General features: G+C 39.1%; 1 protein-coding gene across 4 annotated transcripts in view; it reads right to left on the reverse strand.

Moving 5' to 3' along the window:
- PBX1 (PBX homeobox 1) overlaps nt 1-26168 on the reverse strand; it is a 163250-nt gene that overhangs the window by 36490 nt on the left and 100592 nt on the right. For all 4 annotated transcript variants that reach the window (XM_026703419.2, XM_026703420.2, XM_026703418.2 and 1 more), the window contains exons 3-5: nt 12174-12418; nt 9949-10139; nt 5063-5198 (exon numbers count right to left, since the gene is read on the reverse strand). In XM_026703419.2, coding sequence (XP_026559204.1) covers nt 5063-5198; nt 9949-10139; nt 12174-12418 — 572 coding nt within the window. The remainder of the gene's footprint in view (nt 1-5062; nt 5199-9948; nt 10140-12173; nt 12419-26168) is intronic.

A 26168-nucleotide genomic window follows, 5' to 3' on the forward strand; every position in this document is an offset into this window, starting at 1 on the left:
TTCCACAGATTAAGAAAAGTTCTCTAGATTGAAGCTATGTACCCGATTCAAATTAAGCCCTTCTGTCTAATACTGTCCCCAGTCTGGTAATTACTCCCTAGTTCTCTATTTACCAAAATTATCCCTCTGGCAATCCAGAGAGGCTTTTCTGGTTGTACCTTTTGCAACCTATACAAACTGCTGATGTTTGTGATGATTTTATAGACATTACCACCTGCTGGAACCACTGTAAAAAATGGTCCTAAAAGAAGCCTTTCCTATACCAAGGAAATGTTTGTTGAATGATAATCCTTGTTTTGGCATTTAGTATTCATGTTTGTTAATATTATAGAGACGCATAGTTCTAAAGTTTTCACTCATGATCATAAGGGTTGTTGTATGTAATTACAAAGAGGTAATTTTGTAATTATATTTATAATTACCTCAATGGAAATCAGAAACTTCTGTTTCTTTTTATTCTCTTTACACACACACACACACACCCCTTTCTCTTTCTTTCTTACATTCTCTGCAAAAAATTAATAAAATTATTTAAAAATCATACAGCAATGTTATTAACAATCTTATATGACTATCACAGTAATTAATTTGGACAAATGGCATGGCATGCTTTCCTCTGGAATCTACCTGGATGACTGAGAATCTTCATCAAACTGTGTATCTTCATTGGCATATTTTCTGTGGAAGTTGAAAGTTCCAGATAAGCCTCCTGCTCATCATCACAAATATTATGTCACTTCATATCAGTCTATTATTGGATCTGTGGAGAATATGCTTATAAGATGCTACCTAGGAACTTTGAAGGAAGCTGATTTCTAGGGTATATAGTTGTTGAATTGACTTACTATACCAAGATTAGTGCCCTTCCTCCCATTGCCTTTTGTTCGCACAGCATATAGAAAAAGCCCTGGTTGAGACACAATTTTGATGAACTTCTAAGAGTTCTATTGCCGAAACTAGAGGTGTATGAGCTACAGAATGCTATCATGGATGTTTCTATAGAAGTAGAGATTGCTTTTTTATGTTGTCATTGACACATTTTGCAAGGCCAAATACAGGACACTGCCATCTTATTGTAGAAAATAGGATGGCCCTAGGTTATTTATTGGTCCCACAAGGGAAAGCATGCAAATTAATGAATTCTTCTTGTTGTGTTTGGATTAATCAATGTATAGAGACTGATATTGCATTAATCTACAGGCACATTTTCTGGAAGAAGTAGTTAAAGACCAAGGAGAGAGCCTAGAATATAGTTTACTATCATGTACATTCTTCCATATGGGCATAAATAAATGTGATTTTATTCACTGAATTTCTCTTCCTCCTAATAAGGATGCACATATGTGTTTATACAATGCATGGATGTCCTTGCTTTGGAACTTGTGCTGCATGTAAATCTTGCTAAGATATAAAACATTCTCAGATGATCATTATATCACATTATTTCACTCTTTCACAGGAAATACTATAAAGAAACACACTGATAGAGAAAGAAATTAAGCTTCTAAAATTAGACTTAATGCCACAACTACATATGGCTTTTAAATAGGCATAAATGCCAAGTGATATAATTTAATAGCACTGAATGTCAAAGACAGAATACTATATACTATACTATATATACTATACTATATAACAACAAATCCCTATGAATTTGGTAGGGATAAACATTGGCATGAGTTTTTTAATCACATGTCTGGAGATTTTCAAAAATAGACTGGACAATCATTTGAATGGGATGGTATAAGATTTCCTGCCTTGAGAAGGAGGTTGGACCAGAAAACCAACTACAAAATGCACAGAAACACTATTTCATAAAGATGATAAAACAGGAAAATAAGAAGAGAAAGAGAATGAGAAAGAAGAAGAGCAAGAAAAAACAAGTATGTAATTCATTTGGAAGAATGTTTGTTTCAACTATTTTCAAATATTGTGAGTACAGAAGTACAGAAATATTTGTCTCTCTATGTTATTATATTTCTTCTATTACTTAGATTAAAGTGACTTTGATACATTCAAATCCTATGATTATAAAGGAATCACCAAACAGTTAAGTCATGATATCACTTGTAAACTGGCTAATCTAAACCCGGGAGAGAACCCACATGAGCTGGAACATTGTTTTTTTTTTATGGCAATGAAGCATCTCCTTCATTATATTTTGGTTTTGATATGGGATATCTCTCATTTAAACAGTTTTAGTTATGCACCTAAAATCTCTTTAAAGTTTCCTTTCACAATTTAGGGTGAGGCTATTAATTCTTTTATGTTTCACATGGAATTCTACCTACTAGACCTTGTGTTCTCTTTGAATTGTTTGAAATATTATACTTGCGCATAATTTTGGCACAGTTATCTTTTTGTATATTCTCCTGCTATATCTAATAAATTTGTGAATCAAGATTAACCCATTATCTCTTTAATTTCCAAGTTGTTCCTCATGATAATTTCTAAGTATTGTGGTCCTCAACCATTAATTTCATGACCATTCAGAGCTACAATGGCACTAAAAGGAGTGATATATGACCAATTCTTACACGTATGACTGTTGCAGCATCTCCACAGTCACAGGATCAAGTTAAGAGTGCTTAGCAACTGGCATGTATTTATGATGGTTGCAGCACCCTGGAGTCCTGGGACTGCCATTTGCAACCAGGGAGCTTCTGACAAGCAAAGTCAATGGGGGAAAACCAGATTCGTTTAACAACTGCATGATTCACTTAACAACTGTTGTGATTCATTTTAACAAATATGACAAAAAAGGACCATTGTAAAATGGGCCATAATTCACTTAACAGCTGCCTTGTTTAGCTCAATTGTAGTCATAAGTCAATAACAATCTGTATTATATTATTTATATAACCAGAATCTCATACTTATTTTTGAAACAATCTTTGTTGCCTTTTTTGTCTGATGGGTTTGGGGAAATTATCCACTTAGCTTCCACACAATTACTACACTAGTTTCTATTTATATTAGGACTTCTTGCTGTAATCTGAACGCTAGAAACATACATAAAATCCACACATTTTCCTATCATAATACATGCCTGCCTATATAATGAATACAGGTTTATGTATAATACTAGTAAGTAAACTTTCCCCACTTTGCTAAAGCACAGGTCATGAATCTGCTGTGTATACCATAGTGCTGAAAAACCCTCAGGAAGGCAGAATACCACAGAAAAGGCCTTGTCCATTTTCATAATGTTTCAGTTCTTTGCTGAGGCACCAACTCTTGACTCCTTACAATAAAAGTGTAGAGCTACAACTAGTCAAACTAACCAAATTCTGCTGACAGGACCTTAATTTTAATATTATCTTTTATAGTAATAAATATGTCTAGCATAGTAATAAAAGATAATATCACAAATCTGTTTTCTGTAAGCTTCAAACTATAATGAAGCAGTAATTTAATCAGACCCCGGTTTTCTTGTTGGACTTCTTCCAAAAGATACAACTATATCTCCAAGGAAACTGTGCTGGAAAACAGTTATTGGGATAATCGGGTGTCATGCAAAGCCTTACCCAAAACCTTAGCCTACAGCATTATAAGGCACAAATTTACCCTCTGATGGTCATTTGAATGATATTAACAAATCAGAACCAGTCATTTTTGGCAGGATTTAGTTCAGCAGGCTTCCCATTTGTGTCGGCATTAGCAAATTATGTGATATTGGTAAAATATTCTTTGCTTTGTAAATTTGCTCAGTATCTTTCATATCAAAATAAAGGCTTTGTTGCAAGGTTGGCAAAGTTGTGAATAACATTAATTTCACTCAAAAATGATGAACCATTCTTCACAGCCACTAGGAATGGTGGGGCAAATAGAAACTCTCACTGGAATGTAAATAAGAGCTGAGCTGGCTAGAGTTCTGCATCCTACAGATGTCCAGCTAGTCCATCAAACTGATTTTAATAAGCATGAAAATTTGGAAAGTCTGTGCAAGCTCAGAAATAAATGTTATACACTGAACAGTAACTGGAGATACTGCGTATTGTTTGGCATAATTTTTGAAAATCCAGCCTTGCTCTCAATACATAGCTGCTATGTGGTCTTAATAACAATTGAAATACACTGTTTTTCAGACTTCCTACCATCAGCAGAGAAGTTTGTCTTGAACACTGCTGGCAAATTTTATTGGATAAATTTTCAATTCACATGCATCGGATTAATCTAATGTTTCCTATGCAGAAAGAATACTATCTAAGGACAATCAATCACTTCCTCTCCTGTATGTTGAAGGTGAAAATACTTAGTAGTTGCAAACAAATCTTTCAAGGAATCATAGAATCATAGGGCTGGAAGGGACCTCAGAGATCTTCTAGTCCAATCCCCTGCCCATGGCAAGAGACCTTCTATCATCCCAGGCAATCTCTTCTTGAAAACCTTCAGTAATAGAGCCCCCTGAACTCTGGAAGGAAAACTGTTCCGTTAATCGTTCCGTCAGGAAATTCCTCCTAAGTTTCAGGTATGATATCTCTTTAATGAGCTTCCACCCATTGCTTCCTATCCTGCCCTCTTTATTACAGAATAAGTCAATGCCCTCCTCGCTGTTGATGATTTTTCCTGCAGTCCCCATATCATTTTAGTTGCTCTACTTTGCATTCTGGTTTGTCTATCATCACTCTCTTTAGGAATACCAGCTAAGCTTCCAATAAATCAAAGGATTGCACAGAATGCAGTTGGAAAATAATGGCCCTGATGCAAACAATATAATCTCCGTTTCTACTTTGATCTTATATAATCTATGTATGAAAATAATACATTTACATAGTTACTATATGAACTGATTATTATTATTTTTTACAAATGAATGAAAACAGTCCTGTAAAATTCTATTTATTTCCAAATAAAATCCAACTTCTAAAAACATCTAGTTTCACTTTTTAAGCAAACTATTTTTGTCCCTGTCCACTGTTTTTCCTAAGTACTTTGCCCAGCATTCATTATGGAATTTATGCAAACACTTTCTTTGCAGCCTTTTCTGCCTTAATGGATGGAAAGGTAGATGGATGGATGGGTGATGGCCACCCTATAGATGAGCATCCAGGTTTCTTACCTGTGAGACTGTGATGCCACATTTCTTGGCTAGTTCCTCTTTGGCTTCCTCACTGGGATACGGGTTGCTGAGATGAGAATAGAAATACTCATTGAGAATTTCCGTAGCCTGCTTGTTGAAATTTCTTCTCTTCCGCCTGGTCACAAAACATGAAGGATAATCAGTATCAGTGATTCTACAGCATTATTTTTAAAAGGTAAGTTCAGAGCCATGAGATTCCTTCTTGGATCCTACAAACAAACTGATGCTCAGATATGTCATCTTCTTTTCTGGTTTTCACTTTCTGGGACAAACTCTAACATACGTGGTATCTTCTTGCTACTTATACCACAAACCTCATTAGCCGTCTTCTGATATTTTTTGTCTTGTAAAGCACTTTTCATTTGTCCTTTCTGAGACTAAAGATAACAATCGATAAAGTATAATTTACTCTTCAACTATCTAATTCTGCTCCTTGCATAGAACAGAGTTAAAATATGGTTTATAAAGAAGGTAAGGGTGATGGCAGGGGATAGAGAAGCGGCTGGGTCCCTATCTTCCCCCCTCCCTCCCCCCCCCCTCTCTGTGTGTGTGTGTGTGTGTGTGTGTGTGTGTGTCTCCCTCAAAGCCGCAGCTGGGTTTTCCTTGGTACTCTTTGCTACTTTCATTTCTTCTTTTTGGAATCCAGACTGGCTGGAAGCGTCTCTTTGGGTGATCTGTCTTCCCCTCCCCCTCCTCTCACAACCAGCAGCCATGGCGGGGCAGGCACACCTGAGGAGGAGGAGGAGGAGGAGAAGGGTCACCGGTAGGGACGCTTCCAGTGCAGCTAGCGATCCTTGTTCAGCCAGTCTTGATTCCAATAAGAAGAAATGGAAGTAGCGAAGAGTGCTTGGCCATCCATGGCTTTGAGAGAGAGGGGGGGAGGGAGGGAGAGGGAAAGAGAGAAAAAGAGGGAATGAGAGAGGAAGGGAGAAGGACAAGAAAGAAAAGAAAGAGAAAAGAGAAAGAAAGAAAAAAAGAGGTCCAGGGGGATGTTTGGGCAAAGTCCTGCTGCAGCCGCATAGACGAGGCCCCCAGAGCCGGCAGGCGGTAGCGACGGCCTTATTGTGCAGGAACTTCCCTTTCTTTCTCAGCTTTTAGATTCCTATTTGCAATGCAATGGGCAGCAAAGATAGGTTCGACCCCTGATCTAGTATCTGGAAAAGGGGGTGGAAAGAAACTCCCATTGCCAAGCTACACATGGGTCGGAGGGGGTGAAGAAATTCAAACTTCAACCTCCTGGTGCGGCAAGGGGCTTTGGGCAAAGGCTGGAGGGAAAGCCTTGGCTTGCTCACACTTTCTCCCTCCCCAGTTGGGGGGGGGAATGGATAGGAGCCTGGGGAGGAAGCCATTCTCTCCCCCCCAATAGCTGGACAAAGCTATGCAAAAAGGCAGCCCTCACCGGCACCCAGCTTCACCGACAGCAGGCTTGCAAAAGGCAATGCGGCTCTGCCTGCAATCAAGATAGACTGGGGAGGTGAAGAACTGAGGAGACCACAGGAGGGAATCCAGGCATAGGGGCGAGGGAGGGCATCCGCAGCAAACTGCACTTTCCTTCACCCCCCTTCTTTCGGAGGGCTCCCCTTCTCCGCCTCTCCTCTCACCCCATTAGCCAGCCTGCCAGCAGGAGGTGAGTGGGTGGGCTTTATTGTGTTCCAGGAATTTCCCACCCGAATGGCACACTGCATTTGCAATTCCTCCCGTGGGGAAGGCAGCGGGGGAATTGGGTGGTGGTGGGGTAGCAGAGGAGCTGTTTTCAAGCCATTGGCTTTTGCGGGGTGGAGAGTCTCCCTTTAGTTATGCAGGCAGAGGCATGCTTCCCATTTTGGTAGCTTCCCGTAGGGAAAATATTTTTTTTAAAAAACCCCCTGTGGCTTGAGCCGGACTGCTGGGCTAAACAGCAGAACTTCTGTGCCCTGAATGGACCTGCCCACGCCACCCATAAGTGTGTATCTGCCGGCAGCAGATGGTTTGTACAAAATGAGAGGCTTTGCCTACCCTGGCCAGTAGAGCCGCATCTCTCATTAGTGCTGAGAGGCTGAGGAGAAGGCATTGCGTGCCTGCCAAACAGTCTTTCGGACAGCCTCACCTGTAGCAGAGATGAGAATGTCAACTGTCTCTAGCCCCTAATTCTCCTTAAGCATTTGCCAAATGAGGAGCAGCACTGGCAGACTTTCTAAGCCTAAAGCAGAGAGGGAGGGAGAGAGATATGGTGTGTATGTGTGTGTGTGTGTGGGGAGAGATGTCGCTTCTTGGGGGTGCATTTTGGAGAAGTAGAAGTATCAAGAGAAATGCTAAAAGGGGAATCAGCTTGGGATTAAATTCCAAATGAAATTGGGTCTTCAGGGTAAGGAGACATAAATAACTTTCAACTGCAGGTTTCTAAAAATCTTATTTACCCATTAGACCAGAGGGAGCAAAAGAGAGAGGGTCCCAATGAGGATCTTAGCTATTTAACTTAGGAATAATGGAATAACAGAGTTGAAAGGGACTTTGGAGGTCTTCTAGTCCAACTCTCTGCTCAGGCAGGCAAACTGAGGATGCCAGAATAATCCTTGGAGGGGACCCTATACCAGGGGTCTCCAACCTGAGCAACTTTAAGACTTCTGGACTTCTGGAATTCCTCCCAGAATTTTGGGAGTTGAAGTCCACAAGTCTTAAAGTTGCCAAGGTTGCCTGACAGAGAAATAGCTGTCCAGTCTCCTCTTGAAAACTTCCAGTGTTGGAGCATCCAGAACTTCTGGAGACAGGCAGTTCCACTCGTTAATGGTTCTCACTGTCGGAAATTTCTCCTTAGTTTTAGGTTGCTTCTTCTTTGTTCAGTTTCGATCCATTGCTTCTTGTTTTGCCTTCTGGTGCTTTGGAAAATACATTGCCCCCCCCCATTCTTTGTGGCAACCCCTCAAAACCCTGTTTTGTGACCTGCCTATCACACCCTTGGGCAAAGCATGTGAGCCATTTCCTTCTTTCAGTGGTCCATAAAACTACATCTATAATATGTGGATGGAGATAATAAAGTCGAAAAAAGGTGAATTTTTTACAGAACTATAGAACTATATTGAGGCTGGGGGTAACAAGGAGTGGCTGGGAGGGGAGGGACTTGGCAAAATGCCCCTTGACATGAGTGATGTCGAGTTGGCCACTCCCACCCAATCGCATGACCACCAAGCCACACCTACCCAGTCACACGGCCACCAAGCCACACCCACCAAATAAGCCACGCCCACAGAACCGGTAGTAAAAAAAATTGAATCCCACCACTGGCGCAACCATCGAACTCTGGAACCTGGTCTTAAGTAGATTTGGAAGTCTATCATAATTTCAAACACTTGCTAAGTGGCCAGTTGTAGGTTGAGGACTGTCTGTAATTTGTTCACTGAAAAATGGCAAAGTAAAGATTTCCTCAGCAGTTCTACTCTGAAAAGAACCAGGTAAAGCTCAAATGTTTCTGATCTGTTTCTGTTGGAGGCACTGTTTAAGCCAGGGGTCACCAACCTTTTGGACCTTCTCTCTCTCTGTATCTCTCTCTCTCATCTTTGCCAGGAAATCCCTCTGAAGACAAAGCCTGGTCAGGTCGTCCACAGGGTCTCCTGCTTGGGCAGGGGGTTGGACTAGATGACCTACAAGGTCCCTTCCAACTCTGTTAATCTGAATCATCTCTCTCCCCCCACCCTCTCTCACATCTCTCTCTTTCTCTCTCTGTATCTCTCTCTTTCTCTCTCTCATCTCACGGGACAGCCAGTGTCTTGGGGCACGTCTCCTAGCTGCACAGCACCAACCAGGGCCAGAAGAAACATTCACGAGACCCACAACAAGAGATGAAGCTTTGCTCCTGCTCTGGAATATGAAGCGAATCTCCATCCCCTCGCCCTTCCCTTCTCAGGCCAGACGAAGAGTGACTGGGAGGGGAGGGCGAAGGGCGAGGCTAGCCAGTGGTGGGTTCAGTTGACAAGAAGCCACAGCAGGGGAAGAAAGAGCTGCCGGTTGCTGCCACCTGTTGCTTTGGCATGCCTATGTCATCGCCACCCTGCCTCCTTGCCATAACAGCACCATTATCTCGTTCCAGCCGGCGAGGGCTGCACTACTCCTTGCATGTTGCACCACCTGCAATGTTGCAAGTTGCACATACCTCCCTCTACAGCGGATATTTTCAGCTCATCACGAGCTGCCTGGCTGGTCCCATATTCCAGAGCTCTAGTCACAGAACTGGCCCACTGGTCATCCCAGAGCACCTCCTCCACCCCAGTGCGCTGCAGACCACCAACATTTTCTGGTTGGTGACCTCTGGTTTAAGCTGCTTCCAGAGTGAAAGGATTAGCCAGTGACATTACTATTGCCCAGGGTATTCCGGAGGTGGGGTGGGGGCTTCTTTCATATCCCCATGAAGGAACCGGAGTGAATGAGCTCACCCCGCCATGTAGCAGTATTCGAATCTCAAACGCAGACTAGCTAATCTCCAACCCAGCATCCTAACTACATGAGCCATCATGCTCCTTAGCTCATACACTGAAGAAAAGGATGGTCAATCTTTGTTCTATAGGATCTATTTGTTCTATAGGCAGTTAAAAATCTTCATAGTTCATAGGGTATTTGGAAACTACAATATGATGTGTAATAAAGTGAATTTTTTTTGATGCTAATCTACTAAAGTACTAATCAAAATTATTGTTATTGTTGTAAATTAAATAAATAATTTTAAAATTAAAAGTGTCTAGCCCAAGCAAGTATTTACTAGCTCACTCCCCCTTCCCATTAATTATTTTGACACTGACATCCTGTCTAGGGAGACAATCAGTTCTCTAACTTGGAAATGATTCCTAATTGTCATAGACAAATAGGCAAGTATACATGTCTGGTCTATAGCTCACCGTGCATCAAGAAATCGAGAGCGCAAGATCATGACAGCTTCACATGTGCTCTGTTTGAGTTGCATCTGGATGGAGCTGAACTTGCGGTGGATGATGCTGACCATCCTCTCTATCTCTTTGGGAGAGATAGGCCGAGTCCTGCTCTGTTCCCGCAGCAGATTCATCACGTGGGTTGTGAACTCATTACAAGCCTGAGACACAGGAGAAAGAACATGAAGAACCCTTGGGAACTAAGAAATCATGATAAGGTGGCATGTTGCAGCTCTAAGGATGCATGGCATACTTCTTTGCTCCCTCAAAGCTTTCTACTGTTCTGCCCTATAGTCTTAAACAATTATTAACATTGTACAGTATTAAAGATGGGGCAAGGTAAAGTGAAAGTGGAATGAGGGAAGAAAACAGATATAAATATTTGAAAAATTGCATACATGAATGTATATTAAACACACATTCTGATTTATAATAAGCTTCCATGAGATCTTTAAGAAAAAAAACATGCATACAGTGTGCTCTGATATATAATTTAGGCTGGTATTTTTCTCTTAAACCTCAGTTTTAAGACCCTCTTGATTATTGTGCAGCCAAGGATGCAACTGAGTGCATAACAAACATTAAACAGATCAATTGCAAAACATCTGTAAAGTTCAATTTATACAAAGTACTTCCACAAGTTTTAAATTGGATATCATCTTACATCATAAGCTCTTTTAAGTGATCTGTTGCTAAAATTTTGCTGTCAAATTTCAGTGGGAGTAAGGAGAAGCTTTTGGATGCATATCAAAGTCTCAGGGACTGCATATAGACTAGGTCTGTTTACCCAAGCCCTGTATAAGGTTTCAAATATTGGGCTATACAAATGTAAATCAGATTTGCATATCTATTTGATGTGTGGCTGGAGCCTAAGCTAAACAGATTTGGGCTTTGTTTGTGTCCAGATGAAACACCACTTGGAAACCTCCTTTAGGCCTCATGAATTCCACGACAGAAGAAAGCGATGGGGACATGTGCATCTGAAATTATTTTATTTTCACACATTCTCTCTCACACACATGCATTTTTTCCAAATATATGATGGAAGAAAAAACAAGGCCCCAACATTGTCCTAGAATCCTAATTTTAGAATAACAAAATAGAGTCGCGAAAGAACCCAGAATCTACATTTGGGGCAAAATTTAGGTATCTGAAAATTTATAAAATTTATAGGCTCCACATTGTTGAATTGTTGAATTCAGTAATATTTTAAAAAACTTTTTTATCAGAGAAACATCTTTTGGTACTTTAAACGAAACTTTCAACAACAGAGTGTAAATTTCTCATATTTGACTACAGAAGTTGTCAATAAGAAGGAAAGGTTCTGATTCTGTTTGGGGAATGCATTTCTGTTAGAACAGAAGGGAAAGGAAGTGGAAAAATCTTGCCGGTATCTGAAGGTCAGAAGTTATAATAAAGAACAACATACTGGATAATAGTATGTTGAGTTGTTAAGGAGCAGAGTTACAACTCCCAGATCTAAAATACCTTTATATGATTGTTTGTCAAATGCTGTAACAACTAGTTAAACGCAGTACTACATTGCTTTTTTTAAAAAAAACCTCTTAATTATTTTTACATTCAATTGAAAAGCCTTTTTTAAAAAAGTACAGATATTTTAAAAGTATGTTCCTAAAGAGTAAGTGTTCATTGTATTTTTCAAAGCATATAGTAATGTGTTATTTACATTTAAACCATTTTTTCTCTTTTTCTTTTCAAGAAGCATCTGACCTAAGACAGGATCATAGCAACTCTGACTTCACAGCTGAAACACATTAACTGAACCACAAATACTTCATGTCCAATTTAAATGTTCAGCAGTTTCCAAATGGCACTGCTTTTTCTGAACTTCACCCTTTGAAATGGGGGAAGAAGTGGAGGCTTGCCTATTGGATGTTTCCCAGGAACACAATGTCTTATATGTTAAACAATTAGCATCTCAGCAGATGGGTTTAACTTCCATGACTTTGCTTGTATGCTATTTTTCTACATGCAGTAAAATAGTACGTGGCCATTTCATATATTCACTCCTCAACTGAAGCATCAAAGGCAATGAAAACACTTGTCAAGTCCTTTGGTCAAAAAATGCACCTTTCATCCCTGAGCCAAGAGAGAAGAGAGGATTGTGCTATAGATAAGGCCAAAGTAACACTATGTCTTGGCCCGCGTAACAGAGGAAGAAATGTCACTGGTACCTGTTCATACTTCTCCAGCTCTGTGTGATAGATCTGCCGAATCTGTGAGAGTTTTGCTCTGTAGTCAGAATGTTCAACGGAATTGTCTGAGCCAGCACCCCCTGAGGCTGCCGCTGCCGCTGCTGCTGCCGCTGAACCCCCTCCTTTTTCAGGACCAGCTACCCCTTCTGCTAAGAGCATGTTGTCCAGCCGCATTAGCTGTGGGTCTGTGGGTTCCTCCTCCTGAGCTCCTCGAATGCTCAACACTGTGAAGGAAAAAGCACTGATTAAGTCACAGAGCAATGACAACACTTCCCTAGGTCTCACCTCCGGCTCTGTGCTTGCAGACGAGCTGCCTTTTCAGTAGTGTTTTACAAATAAAGCAAGATACTTGTATACAGGTACTCCTCAACTTAAAACCATTCATTTAGTGACCATTCCAAGTTATAACAGGGCTGAAAAAAAAGTGGCATGACCAGGCCGCACACTTACAACTGTTGCAATGTCCCCATAGTCACATGATCAAAATTTGGCAACTGGCATGGATTTATTTCTTTATTCAATTTCTAGAGCCTCCAAACTTAGCCAAGTGATTCTTGGGAGGCTTACAATTCGAAAATTATAAATCAATGGAAACATTAAAAAAATAAAAACATCCACAAAGTAAGTATAAACAGCAGCTGTGATGATTAATCAATTAATAGTAAAGCCAAATAATGGGGCCCTTCTGAATACCTGGGTTCCTAGCAAAGTTTTTAAAGCTTTGCAAGAGGCCAACGGGATTGGGGACATTTTAATCTCCAAGAGGAGAACATTTCATAAGGCAGGGGCTACAGCTTCTCCTAGTTCCTGCCAACTGACACTCTGGGTGATAGGATTTGCAGCATGCCCAATCTCCTGGATTGAATTGGATGAGTAGAAACTCTTGGGAATAGACAGTTCCTCAGCTAACCCTAACCCAAGCAATATAGGGCTTTAAAGGTGACAATGAGAACCTCGAATTGCACCCAGAAACATACAGGCAACTGGCTCATGGAGTAGTGGTGTTACATGTGCTGGGTAGGCAGCGTCCTTTATTACTTGGGCAGCCACATTTTGCACCAGTTGAAGTTTCCAAATATTTTTCAAGGGCAGCCCTATGTAGAGTGTGTTGCAATAATCTAAGTAGGAGGTTACAAGGGCATGGATGACAATGAGCAGGGTATTCTGGTCCAGGAATGGGCGTAATGGGATGAGGATGGTTTAGCATTCTGAAATCTCGTGATTGCCATTTACAACTTTCCCAGCTGGTTCCCAGCAAGAAAAATCATGGGGGGAAGTCAGACTCACTTAATGACCACATGCTTCATTTAACAACTGCAATGTTTCAATAAACGTTTCTTTAAGACCATAGCAAAAAGTTCATAAAATCAGGCACAATTCACTGAACAACTGCCTTGCTTAGCAACGGAAGGGCCAGTCCCAATTGAGGTTGTAAATCAAGGACTACCTGTACATAAAAAGAACTCCAGAAAGGCTAGGTCAGTCCCCTAGCTGGAAATATATTTGCATTGCTTTATCGTATGATTTTCTTTCTTACAGTGTCTGCTAATGAAAGCTGTGTGTCATGCCAAACAACTGCCTTCACGATTCATGAGCTTCTCAATGTTGTGCAATGCATTAAATTTAAGATTGCAATCAAATATTAAACTTTTAGAGACTTTTAGGGACAGAATGGAATGTTTATTTATTTTGTATTGTTTTAATTTAATTAATTAATTTATTTTGTATTATATATTGCCTAGAATCTCCTGATGAGCTGGGTGGCTATAGAAATCAAGTAAATAAAACAGCTTTAAAATACGTGTGTACATGTTTTTTTTAATAATAATCGCTTTAAAAATGAAATCTTTCAAACAACTTCAGTTTCTGGTGGCTTCCTATGGAAGTGGTTTACATTGCCATTGACTTCTTCTAGGATGATTACCAGTGCAGATTATAGCCCTGATATTCCTGGAGTTCTCCCATCCAAGCAGTAACAAGGCCTGGTCCTTGTTAGCTTAGATCAAATGAGTGAGATGCTACTGTCACAAATTGTAAGAGCATAAGCAGTGCTTGCTGGATTGGACTTGTGGCCCATCTATTCAGCAGTCTGTTCTCACAATGGACAACCAATTGCACAAGAAAGCTTACTGGTTTCTGAGCAGATGGCCTTTAGAAGCAGTCAAACTACCATCAAGCCTAATAGCTGTTGATCACCATGACTTCCAATAGTATTAGTACAGTTCTTTTTTTGACGATAGCAAAATTTGGTAGCAAATTCCAAGTTTTATTCTTCTATTTTAGCCAATCTGAGGAGGTTCCTTTGCAAGCAATAGTTCCCATGCAATTGCATTGCTCAAAGGATACAACACCGATGAAGATGGTAAAAGTGTCAAATTTTACTGATACTGATCCTACTTATCCTTCTTGGTTATAAGAATAGATCTTATTCCTGTTGGGGGGGCGGGCATCAGGATAATTCAAAGGAGCAACAACAGGTATAACCATTTATTTTCCAAAGACAATAATTGTCTAGAGCTCTAACAAAGGGGATGAGGATACCTCCACTTAGGATTTGCAAACACAACGTTATGTCCAAAAAAGTTACTGGAACTTGAATCCTGACAAATAGGTTGATGAATGTAAACTAAAACAATTTTAAAGGTGAAGGTTCCCCTCGCACATATGTGCTAGTCATTTCTGGCTCTAGGGGATGATGCTTACACACACACACACACACACACACACACACACACACACATATGGTATTCAGCTTTGTTCGGGTATTTTCCCACATCATTATAGTTGTGCCGAACAAAGCTGAATACCATACATGTAAGTACCCGCGAAAACTTAAGAAAACATATATTTCTCCAACAATACGGCCTCTGCCAATAGGAAGGCCCAGCATGATTTCTAGGCATGAGGTGAAATTAAGCCCCGCCCCCAAACTTTGGCTTCTACTGGCCAAAGTGCACTCACAAAGAAAAAAATCTCCACACCACAAGCCAGGCAAACACCTGGGCACAAACAGATCCCCCCTGATACCTCCAGCTCAAAGACACCCCAACCAGGCACCCAGATGAAACCTAGCTTCCTAACAAATGATAGCCATCCATTTACTCGGAGCCAAGCTGCACTAAAAGCCTCCAATACAGAGCTTTACTTCAAACATTAGAGTTAGGGAGTAGTCAGTCAGAGGCATACACACACACACACACACACACACACACACGGTATTCAGCTTTGTTTGGTTATTTTCTCACATCATTATAGTTGTGCTTTTAAAGCTGTAGCAACATTTCAGCAGAATCTCATCTGCCATGATCAGGCTTCTGTATTGTGTTTGTCTAGATGAACACAGTACAGAAGCCTGATGATGGCAGATGAGATTCTGCCGAAACGTTGCTACAACTTTAAAAGCACAACCATAAGGACGTGGGAAAATACCCGAACAAAGCTGAATACCATACATGTAAGTACCTGCGAAAACTTAAGAAAACAAATATATATAATCTTATCTAATGCTGTTGGTTCTTTATTTAGACCCCACTTTCTCATATCTTGATTGTATCTGGAGATAAGGCCACCAAGCTAAGTCCATCCCATGACTCTGTAGTTGTTGTCTAATTTTTAGTTCACTGTTCTTATTCAAAATATCTTTATAGAATACAATTTTTTTCCAGATTAATGAGATTTGGATATATTAATGTTTCCATAGTAGAGAGCCAGACTGATATTTTCATATAATTCTGTAATTTGATTTTTCCCCATATGTGAAGCACCACTTTCTTATGCCTTTGAAAATATCTGTGCACTGTGCTCCTACCGTACCATAGGAAGGCATGCCGACCCAGCTGGAGATCATGTCCCTCTAATAATAACAGCCTTATATGTTTCAAATTTATCCATTCTTTTATCCATGTAAGAACTGACACCTGATAGTATAAGTCCCAATCTGGGAGACCAACCCCACCCCCCAGTTACTTTTAGATTCCTGCAACATTTTCAAGTTTATTCTCGCTTTTTTGCCTTGCCAAATGTACTTCAAAATTGTTCTATTTAATTCATCAAAAATTTCTTCTCTAATGTTATTGGTATTGTTTGGAATAGGAAAACTAATTTTGGTAATATATTCATTTTCACAACTGCTATTCTCCCTAACATAGATAATTGTAGGTTCTTCCACCTTTCCTAGTCCAATTTAATTTGTTGCATTAATTTTAAATAGTTATCATCTTTAATCATCACGCACCTTGCTGTTAAATGGCTGCCTAAGTATTTGGCCTTCTTTACTATCTGCAAAATTATTTTCTGTCAAATCCTTTTTTTTTTGTCCGTGAAATTTTTAACTATTACTTTAGTTTTTTCTTTGTTTATTTTCAACCCTACCACCTCTCCATATTTCTCAAATTTTTGTATCTTTTTTGGACCCATTACTAATGGTTCCTCTAATAAGATGTCATCAGCAAATGCTTGTAGTTTATATTTTTCTTTTTTAATTTCTATTCCTTTTATTTCTGGGTCCCATCTAATGTTTCTGGTTAAGACTTCTAAAGTTAAAATCTATATATATAAAAGCAAACTACCACTCATGCCTTTTCACAAAATCTCCAGAATCATAAAGCCTATAAACTTTAAATTTGCTTCTAGGTTCTTGCTTAACAAAGGATTTTTCAAAATGACCCTCAGAGCATTAATATTTCCTATATTATTATTAACACGGTCTGATGCTAAGGAGTTCTATTCCCCTTCCTCACCTGAAAAGAAATCTCTTCCAACTGCAGTTGAGCTAAGCCATTCCAAGGCTCCTTGCTGTCTCCTTGCTCACACAGCAAATACTGTTTCAATTTCCAAACAGCCCTGAACTCTCTTACACACAGGTACCCTTTTAGTAAATGGAGATAGTGGACAGCCTTGCCTCATTCCTTTTTTATATTGAAGCTTTCTGTCACATTCACCAATACGTTTTCTTTCGGTCACCTGACCATGCTAACGTTGCAGAATGGACAGACGGAAAATTGTACTTGTAAGAAAGATTAATAAAATAAAACTCCTTCTGAAAATCATCTTGTATGACTTTAGGTTAAATATGTGAAGTCAAGAGTGGCACAGTATCAAAGTATTAATAGTGTGCTTTTCTTAACCATCAGAACCAAAGCAATTCTGATGTGATTTCTAATGCTCAGATTCTTTTTCCATATTACAAGAAATTAAAACTGACTCCAAAGTTGAACCTTATCTCATGTGCTGCACTCCAAGATGCTCTTTCCAGTAGTTCATTATTTTTTAAAAAAACTGGGGATAGCTGCACATTAGTATGCAATAAAAACCAGAGGCTCACTTTGCCATTACATTTAAAAAGGATGGTTTAAAAGGGAGTGGTTGGAATGAGCGCAGGACTAGAACTGTGATACACATCTCCCTCTAGAGACATTTTTTATGCAGAATTATTAACGTTCTGGTTTTCCTTACTAAGAGAATGAGTACAAGAACAATTAAGCATGCAGCAAACCAGTTGGAAGCTTATCATATGAACACATCCTTAGATCAAAAAGGGCCTCTGACCTGCCTGTTGGTTTGTTTTTCTCATAGATGTGATTTACACAGGCAAAAATCAGTTCAAGAGCCAACACCGTCTTCTGAGCAAAGCCTCCTTAAAATAACGGTGTTCTTGCACTGCTATGGTCCATCAGGAGCAAATAACATGCAGGTCAAGGCCATGGTGAGGTCAATAGTTCATCTAAAATTGAAGGGTTGTTGGGAACAAGGAATGAGAAAGTCTGCACAAGGAGACAGAGCAAAAAGCAAACTAGACTGGGGCTATTGTTATAGCAAACAGACATGTATTTTGTTTATTTTAGCGTACCATGTTTACCAAATCCAAATGTTATAGTTTCTAATCAGCAGAGTATGGTTTTTAATACAGTACAAGCCATTTACTATGGCTTGTTCAACAAACTACAGTTAAAAGAAACCCTGATTCAACATAATATGCTAGTGTGTAAAAAGAAAACTATAAGCAAGACTAATTAATACCCTGCATACAAGTGAGAAAGAATCAAAGGCCAACCATCCCGGTAGTGCAAACTTAGTTCTCAGAGTTAAATGTTCTGATTTAAGCTTCAACAGTTCTCATGCCAACCATGGGCATCCATCAGGAGTGTGTGTGTGTGTGTGTGTGTGTGTGTGTGTGTGTGTAGACAAGTGATAAAACATTTGTGACAACTGACATACTTACATCAGACATTGAGACACCACTATATAAGTTTGCCACTTATTTGACGATGTCCCCACAAGCTGTTATTTCATGAGCACTGCTACTTGCTGTGGATGCTGCTGATATCAACAGTTCAAATATTCTAATGTAACATTTTTACAATTGTAAGTTCACTTCAAAGAACTGAATTCCCTAGTCCAGGAGTCTGCAAACTTAAACACTCAAATAGCCATTTGGACCCATTTCCAACAGAAAAGAAAAAACCGGCAGCCACAAAACCTGGGTGGGCGTGGCCAACTCAATGTCATTCCCACCCAGTCACATGACAACCCCCCAGCCACACCTACCCAGGTTTTGTGGCTCCCAGTATTTTCTGTGGGAAATAGGTTTTTCTCTTTCTTCCCTCCCTCCCTCCCATTTCTGTTTTTCTCCCCCTCCCCATTTCTTTCTCTTCTTTTGCCACCTGGAGAACACTTTTCAATCAATGCTGGTGGCGGCACTACTTAGCTGGAGGACTAAAGAAGGTCAGGGCAGTGGCAAAAGGGGGCTGGCCCCACCGAACTTTGCACATCCACCCCGGGGATCAGGCTCGAAGAAAGCTGGAGCACCCTCACAAAACACGTTCATCTGTCAGCTGGTCAACCCTCCTGCTTCATGCGCCTTTGCTGTGCTTTGGCCTGAGGAGGGTATCACCACTTATGCACACCCTCCTGGTCCTGCAACAGCCAGCCATGGGGTCGCATAAGGAGGGTATCTTCGGGGAAGCCGCAACTTGTGCTCAAGTGCGGGCCTTTCTCCCTTTCTGTCATACCCTCCTCTCAGATCCCATTTTCACCCTGTCAGCCCTCGTGTTAGCAAGGTTGGCATTGGCCATGGCTGGGTTGGGCCAGTGTCTTGGGATGGAAAGCAGGTTGCACAATTGGGTTGTCAGGGAGCTGCAGGAGAGGGGTCAAAAAGACATATGCCTCTCTGGAGCTGCAGGTTACTGACACTTGCACTAGTCCCTTAAACAGATCAGTTATTTTTGATGGTAAGTACAGAAGAGATGTATTTGGAATGAAATACTTACATACTTCAAATTACACCAAAATGAATATAAACAAGTTGCAAATCTTTGTAGCATTTCAGGTTTTTTTTCCTCATTTGCATTTAAAAATCCCTCATAAAAAGCCAAAACTCTGATACAAGATGCAAAAATTGGACATAATAATAGTACTTACAAAATTGCAAGAGTGATTGCATTGCTGCCATATGATTAACATACTATATACTGGTCCAGTTAACTAGATATTGGCAAAGTTATGACTAAACATAGCTGCTAAAATCTAGAGTCCTGTTCACATCCCATTTTGATTCTTTCACTATAATCTAATGTAAACCACAGTGTGATTCATGATTTACAAAACAAGTATATTAGAACTCAGTAGCAAAGAAAACAAAATGTATGCTGGAAGATGCAGAAATTAAATAGAAACACCATAGTCAAATACAGGAAGATGGTTTTTAATGAGATCACAGCAGCCAGGAATCCAAGAACTATAAAACAAATTCTATGTACCAAAGGAGGCTTTAGACTTGCTTTTCTTAAGCAATATGCCACATGTCCTCAATTTGAATAGCAAGCTGCTTTTAAAATTCAAGTGAGTTTGAAAATAAGTTACAGATACAGCATTCAACATGCCCTTTTATAATGTGTCACAAACCATTCCTCCAATTCTGATTTTTTTTTAAAAAAATGGAAAATTAAGTTGTATTCCAATCTTAAGTTTAGAAAAGCAATCCCTGCAATTACAGTAAGTAAATAGGATGCCCTTCTTGTCAAATCATCTCTGCTATGCAGGTCTCCTTTATCCCATTGCCATCATAACCAAAACCAAACAACATAAAATATATTTTTGCACTTCCATTTAACACATATTTCCTCTTTTATTTTCTAACCTGGATCCATTCCTGAAAAAGAAAAAGAGGAAGGTAGCCCAGGAGCTATTTCCAATCTTTTTACCCATGGAACTGAAATGTTACTGGACTACATCACATCATTATGATTATACTAGTGAGCCAGGAGATCTTTGCACTGAAGGGTAAAGTGTGAGCACTCATTACTCTCATCTTTTACTCTAATGGGGGATCAGAGAAGGTAGAAACCAGAAATTTACTTTCAGTTTAACATATTCTTGGCAAACCTGAATTAAGAATAATGATTTAAAATATATTCAAGTCAATTTCTTTACAAGCTAGCTAAAAACACTGAGGTTTTATTTTAATGAACTCTTTAGAAAAGTTGAGCTTTTTGATTTAAATCTAAAAGGCTATTTTACATTGTCAAGATCGGTATCTACTACAATTATAATAAATTCCCATTTATTCCTTTTCCCAGCCATAAAGAGAGAGAGGGAAGGTGCATGCTCATAGTATAGCTCATGTGCAAGCAGTTCCCTGCTTCTCCATGTATATTTCAATCATGGCTTAGTGTACTGTCTGACCTAGGCCAATGTCTCTCAGCTTATCCGATCTCAGAAGGAATTGCTTAGAAGAAAATAAGGAAGTGAGCTTAATGTTGGAATAAAGGGGAGATGAAAATATAGTAAATTGAAGATCAATGCGCTGGTACCTTTGGAATGATTTATTATAGAGCAACAGAAACCTTATGATAACAGAGGCTGGTTGACCCTCTTGAAAATATTAAGAAATTGAAAGCAGGAAGGAATGCACTTGATGGGTTGGGACTGTAAATATACTGTATTTGGTCTTAAAAATATGGTAAACAAACAAAACGATGGAAAGATTAGATATAGACACAATCATTGCCATTAGAAAAAAGGGATGAGAAAATAGAAAACCAAGTTTAACAGGTGAATTTAGCATGCTATTGATGTAATATAATTGAAATGTGAATTTAACACATGTGAATGATCAACAAGAGCTGAGATGGGTGGCTATAGAAAGCAAATAAACAAATGAAAATGCATTCACACTATATAATACATAAAGAAGGGGAAATGGTGGAAGTTTGTCTTAAGAATAAATGAAATTGCCCATATCAACCATCAGTCTTAAGCCATAATTATATATATACAAGTGCTGGACTAATTTATTTCTGAAGAATATTTTAGAAGGGGGCAAACTAACTTTTCAATATAAATTCTAATCAATATATCTTCCATCCATGTAATATAAACACTTATACTTGTGTTTTCACCTACTCATGTTTGCTGTACAGATGAATGTACTGTTGTTGCATTCACTGAGTATTCACTTAAACTGAATCATTCAAAGAGAATCCCCTCCCCAGGAACAGAGAAAACAAGTTGATTAGTCTGAAAATTTACATCTGACACAATTGTTAGTTTAACAGTTTTCTCCATCTCTTCTCCTTCCCTCTCTCTGTCTGTTATTCTAAAGTCAGCCTGATTCATGGTCTCAAGCCTGCATCACAGACAGCCTCTCCAGATGCCAGACTGGGAGATTTGGGGAACACAGGACATATTGCACTGGGAATGACAGTGGAGACAAGAGCTGGAATCTTTCCACTTTTGCACAGAGAAAATGCTATTATGACATGTCATTAGGTACACATTCAGATGGAACAGTATTATAATAATCTAGTTTGTGTTAATATATAGTTTCATACATATAGCACACATTTTATAGAAACAAGAGACAATTTAGCAAACTCCAGAATTGCTGAACTAATAATTTGGAGGATGTTTCAGTTGCAACAGTTGGATTTGCAGCTAGTACACAGAGTTCATTTAGCAAAATAGCATGATCCTATTAAAAGTGTACTTTTAACTCACTGCACTTGAACTGATTCCTCTTCATGATCAGAATGTATGTACAGTAATAACTTCTTAGTCTAAATATAAGATGTAAAAACACATGATTCCTTTTCCATTGGTTTTTATTACCTACCTGTTATTTAAAGGCTAATTTAAGCATTCAGAAGAAAATATTGTAAATGCACAAGTAACTTATATCCCTGTGTCACTGCATTTAAAAGTGAAGATAAGTAAATTCTGCTCAAAGAAGCCTTCAACTCTGAGTCCAGAGGCTGATTGCATCTGATGAATGTCCAGATTGACTCCAAGGACAATATGACAGATTGGTTTTAAAGAGTTTGGCAAAGCACTTGATGCACGTCTGTTTCTTACAGCAAGAATGCGTGGAGTGTATTGATTCCCTTTCTGAAAATTCCACTATACTATCCTAGTTCAGTCTAAGAAAAATGCCAGGGATTAATTTAGCATAAATGAGACATTACAAAAAGAAGTTGTGCCAAGATGAGGTCATTCTTTTCACAAAGAACTTGGCACCCTAGCCTGAAAAGGCTAACATTCTATCTGCCCATCCCCCAATGCCCAAAGCAGTAGCTTATTGCAGTCTACCTTAAGCTGGATTCTCCCAGATGTGTTATGATGGCCATCTTCTGGAATGCCAAGCCACATGGGGCTACTTTTATTCTTGCCAATTACTATTTGAAATAAGCTCAAGGCGGTGATTTGTGACAGTGAGGTTCCTAGATGAGTAGCTGTTTTGCTCTATCCAAACACTTGTTGCTACTTTCATCTCTGCCCCCATATTGTCAACATGCAGTATGGTAACAGCAAGAGTCAATCTGGCAAGTCACAATAAATTTAAAGATTTAAAGCAATGACATCTTTTTATTCATTTTCATATTACCAGCAATACTACTTAAACATTTTATTCTCCTTTATAGTTTCGACTATACAAATACATGCAACCTCAATTCATTAGCCAGTATTTTGGAAGTGCATTGGGGGAGAGGCAGGAAAGCATAAAAATTAAAGAGTATGAAAGAGTTTTTAAATTTCCTGATCTAAAATATGTTAGCTATTTAAATATCCACTAGAGGGTACTCTTTCTTCACAAAGGAATGGCACCCATCAAAGAACAAATAATTGTAATAATAGTTTGAAAAAACTAAACAGAAAAAAGGACACACCTTGTCCTCATTTACAAAATAGGTGTCTCTCCTCTTCTGAGATAAGTCACAAAAAGAGGCAGGTTTCCTTGATGAGTATGAATGAGGTCCAAATTGGTTGACTCAGTCTGACCATTAACTGGGAACTATCACATGGGAGCAATTCCTGAAGGCTCATTTACAGAGGCCATTTTGCAATCTGTAGAGTATAGCTACATTTGGATTACATATAAAGAACTGGGTACGGAAGAACAGAGATTCTCAAACTGATTATCAAGAGTTATATAGGGCTATAAGATATAATCAGCAAAAATCTAAATAAGTGGTCATCTAAACTTTTGCAACCTAGATCCAGTTATCTAGATCTAGAGAGATCCTTTAATAACATATTTCAAGGATCCTACTAACCCATATTTCAAAAACAATATGAATGAGATGCATATGAATGGATGAAGGTGCAACATTCAATTATAAACATAATCATGCAGATGCAGAATATGTACTGGGAGGTACAGTATGCATGAACCTAAATTCTTTCATGTATCATGCTGCAAGCTACCGGTGTCAAGAAGATGGTTATTTCCTCACTTGGAAATAAGAATGGTGATGGACTTATTGTTTTTGTCTTAATATGATGCAATGTTTATGACGATGATTTCATGGACTCATATTTAATGGACTTCAGAGGCAATGGATCAAAGTTGCTTTTGGGCTTCATCCTTTAGGAGGCAGACAACTATACTATTTCCAAAGTCTGTCCAGACAACTCCCATAATTTATATCACTTAGGAAAGTTTGCCTCATTTGTATAGTTACATAATTGACTTTTTTACAAATAACAAAGGGTGCAAGTTACATAGAAATCTCAATTATGTGATTATGCAAATGACATCAATTATGTAAATTTGGATTTAACAGACGTTTAGAATTAACCAACATCTTTTCCTCCAAAGAGTCTGTTAAATGAAGATTTCACTATAATTTAATTCCTTTTCTCCTCCTGCTCTACTTCAGTTTCCTAGGGCTCTTGTGACAATGACAGAGAAGGAAGAGAGGGAACTTTCTTAACTATTTATATTTGATTTCTGGGCTACTGCTCTGGGAGAATTTGGATATTGTTGCACATCTCATTACATTGCTGGGACAGGTCAATACTACGGCAAGAAAATAATATTTCCAGATTTGGAAATGGTCAATTTTCCAATGCAGTTGAGAAGGTCTTTTCTTTAAAACTGGCATCTAAAACCTCAGAATTCTGAACTGATACCAATTCATGGGATTCCATCTGCTAATGGAAATGGTTACTATCAGTAAAAGTTTTCTATGTTGCCGACCTATTCAGGGGAAAATTCAGTCCTGACCCAGTGAACTAGAATCCCTGATAGGAAGTCATGGGCAAGTCTCCAGAAAGGATGGAGTCAGATACTACTGGTAAATGCATTAGCATTGTGCCTGCCAGCTGGTTCTTAGCTCTGTGTTTTAAGCCAGGAGAATGAGCTAACGGGAGATAATGTCCACCTGTCCCAAGACAGACCAGAAGAAGTGAATAGAGGTCAGAAATGGCTGCTGGGACAGAGTAATGGAGCACATATACAGCAAAGTAATGGAGCAGAAGTGCAAAGCACTTTGTGCACTTTGTTCCAGAAAAGGTGACAGCTAATTAGGGATCACATCATTTTATAATTTAATTTTCCATACTTCATGAATTTGGTGGACTTCTTTACCTGAAATGTTTTGCCACTATGATACTAAGAGAAAATAGACGGCAATGGACCCTCCTCCAGTAATAATAGTAACAATTCTAAGGCTAAATAATGGAATAGTTAAAAACTACAGTACTCTACTAACAGAATTAAAAACATAAAGACCAATATTAATGTAGATAAATATATACAGAATACAGAATAATCAAGTTGGAAGGGACCTTGGAGGTCTTCTAGTCCAGCCTCTTGCTCAAGCAGGAAACCCTATACCATTCTGGACAAAGGTCTGTCCCATCTCTTCTGAAAAACCTCCAGTGTTGGAAAACTCACAACTGAAGGCAAACTGTTCCACTGATTTATTGTTATAACTGCCAGTTCCTGCCCATCTAGCAGTTCAAAAGAATGCAAACGTGAGTAGGTAAAAAGGTATCACTTTGGTGGGAAGGTAACAGCATTCTGTGTGCTACGGAGTATAGTTGTGCTGGCCACATCATCATGAAAATGCCTTTGGATAATGCTGGCTCCTTTGGTTAAGAAATAAAGATGGCACCATCCTCTAGAGTCAGACACAATTGGACAAGGGAAACCTTTACCTTAATATAATTATAATTAATGTGCCTAGACCTGGGGGCCCTAGTTTGTGAAGGGTCCTGACTTTTGGTTGTGCTTATAACCATTGATTCTGACATCCTCCTCAGCTGCTGAGATGACTAGTCAAACAAATAAAATAAATAAACTGCATAAAAAGGAAATAATTTCATATTGACCTTTATTCCACATAGATGCTCACCATTTAGTGGCATTTTGTTAGTAAACAATGGCACAGCTGCTATTCTATACTTGGACTCAAATGAATAAGAGAGTCTTGAGTTTTTATTAGTTGATATTATATATACTTGAAATCAGGGGTGGGATTCATTTTTTTAACAACCGGTTCTATGGGCATGGCTTAGTTGGTGGGCGTGGGTTGGTGGTCATATGACTGGCTGGACGTGGCCAACTCAACATCACTCACATTGATACACGGATCTCCTCGCCTGGCTTCTCCTGACTGTGGGAATGCTGCAACAGTCAAAAGTGTGAAAAATGGTCATAAGTCACTTTTTTCAGTGCCATTGTAACTTTGAATG

The sequence above is a fragment of the Pseudonaja textilis genome, chromosome 3 (genome assembly GCF_049901715.1).
Source record: "Pseudonaja textilis isolate UNSWEBS1 chromosome 3, rPseTex1.2, whole genome shotgun sequence".
Lineage (NCBI taxonomy): Eukaryota > Metazoa > Chordata > Lepidosauria > Squamata > Elapidae > Pseudonaja > Pseudonaja textilis.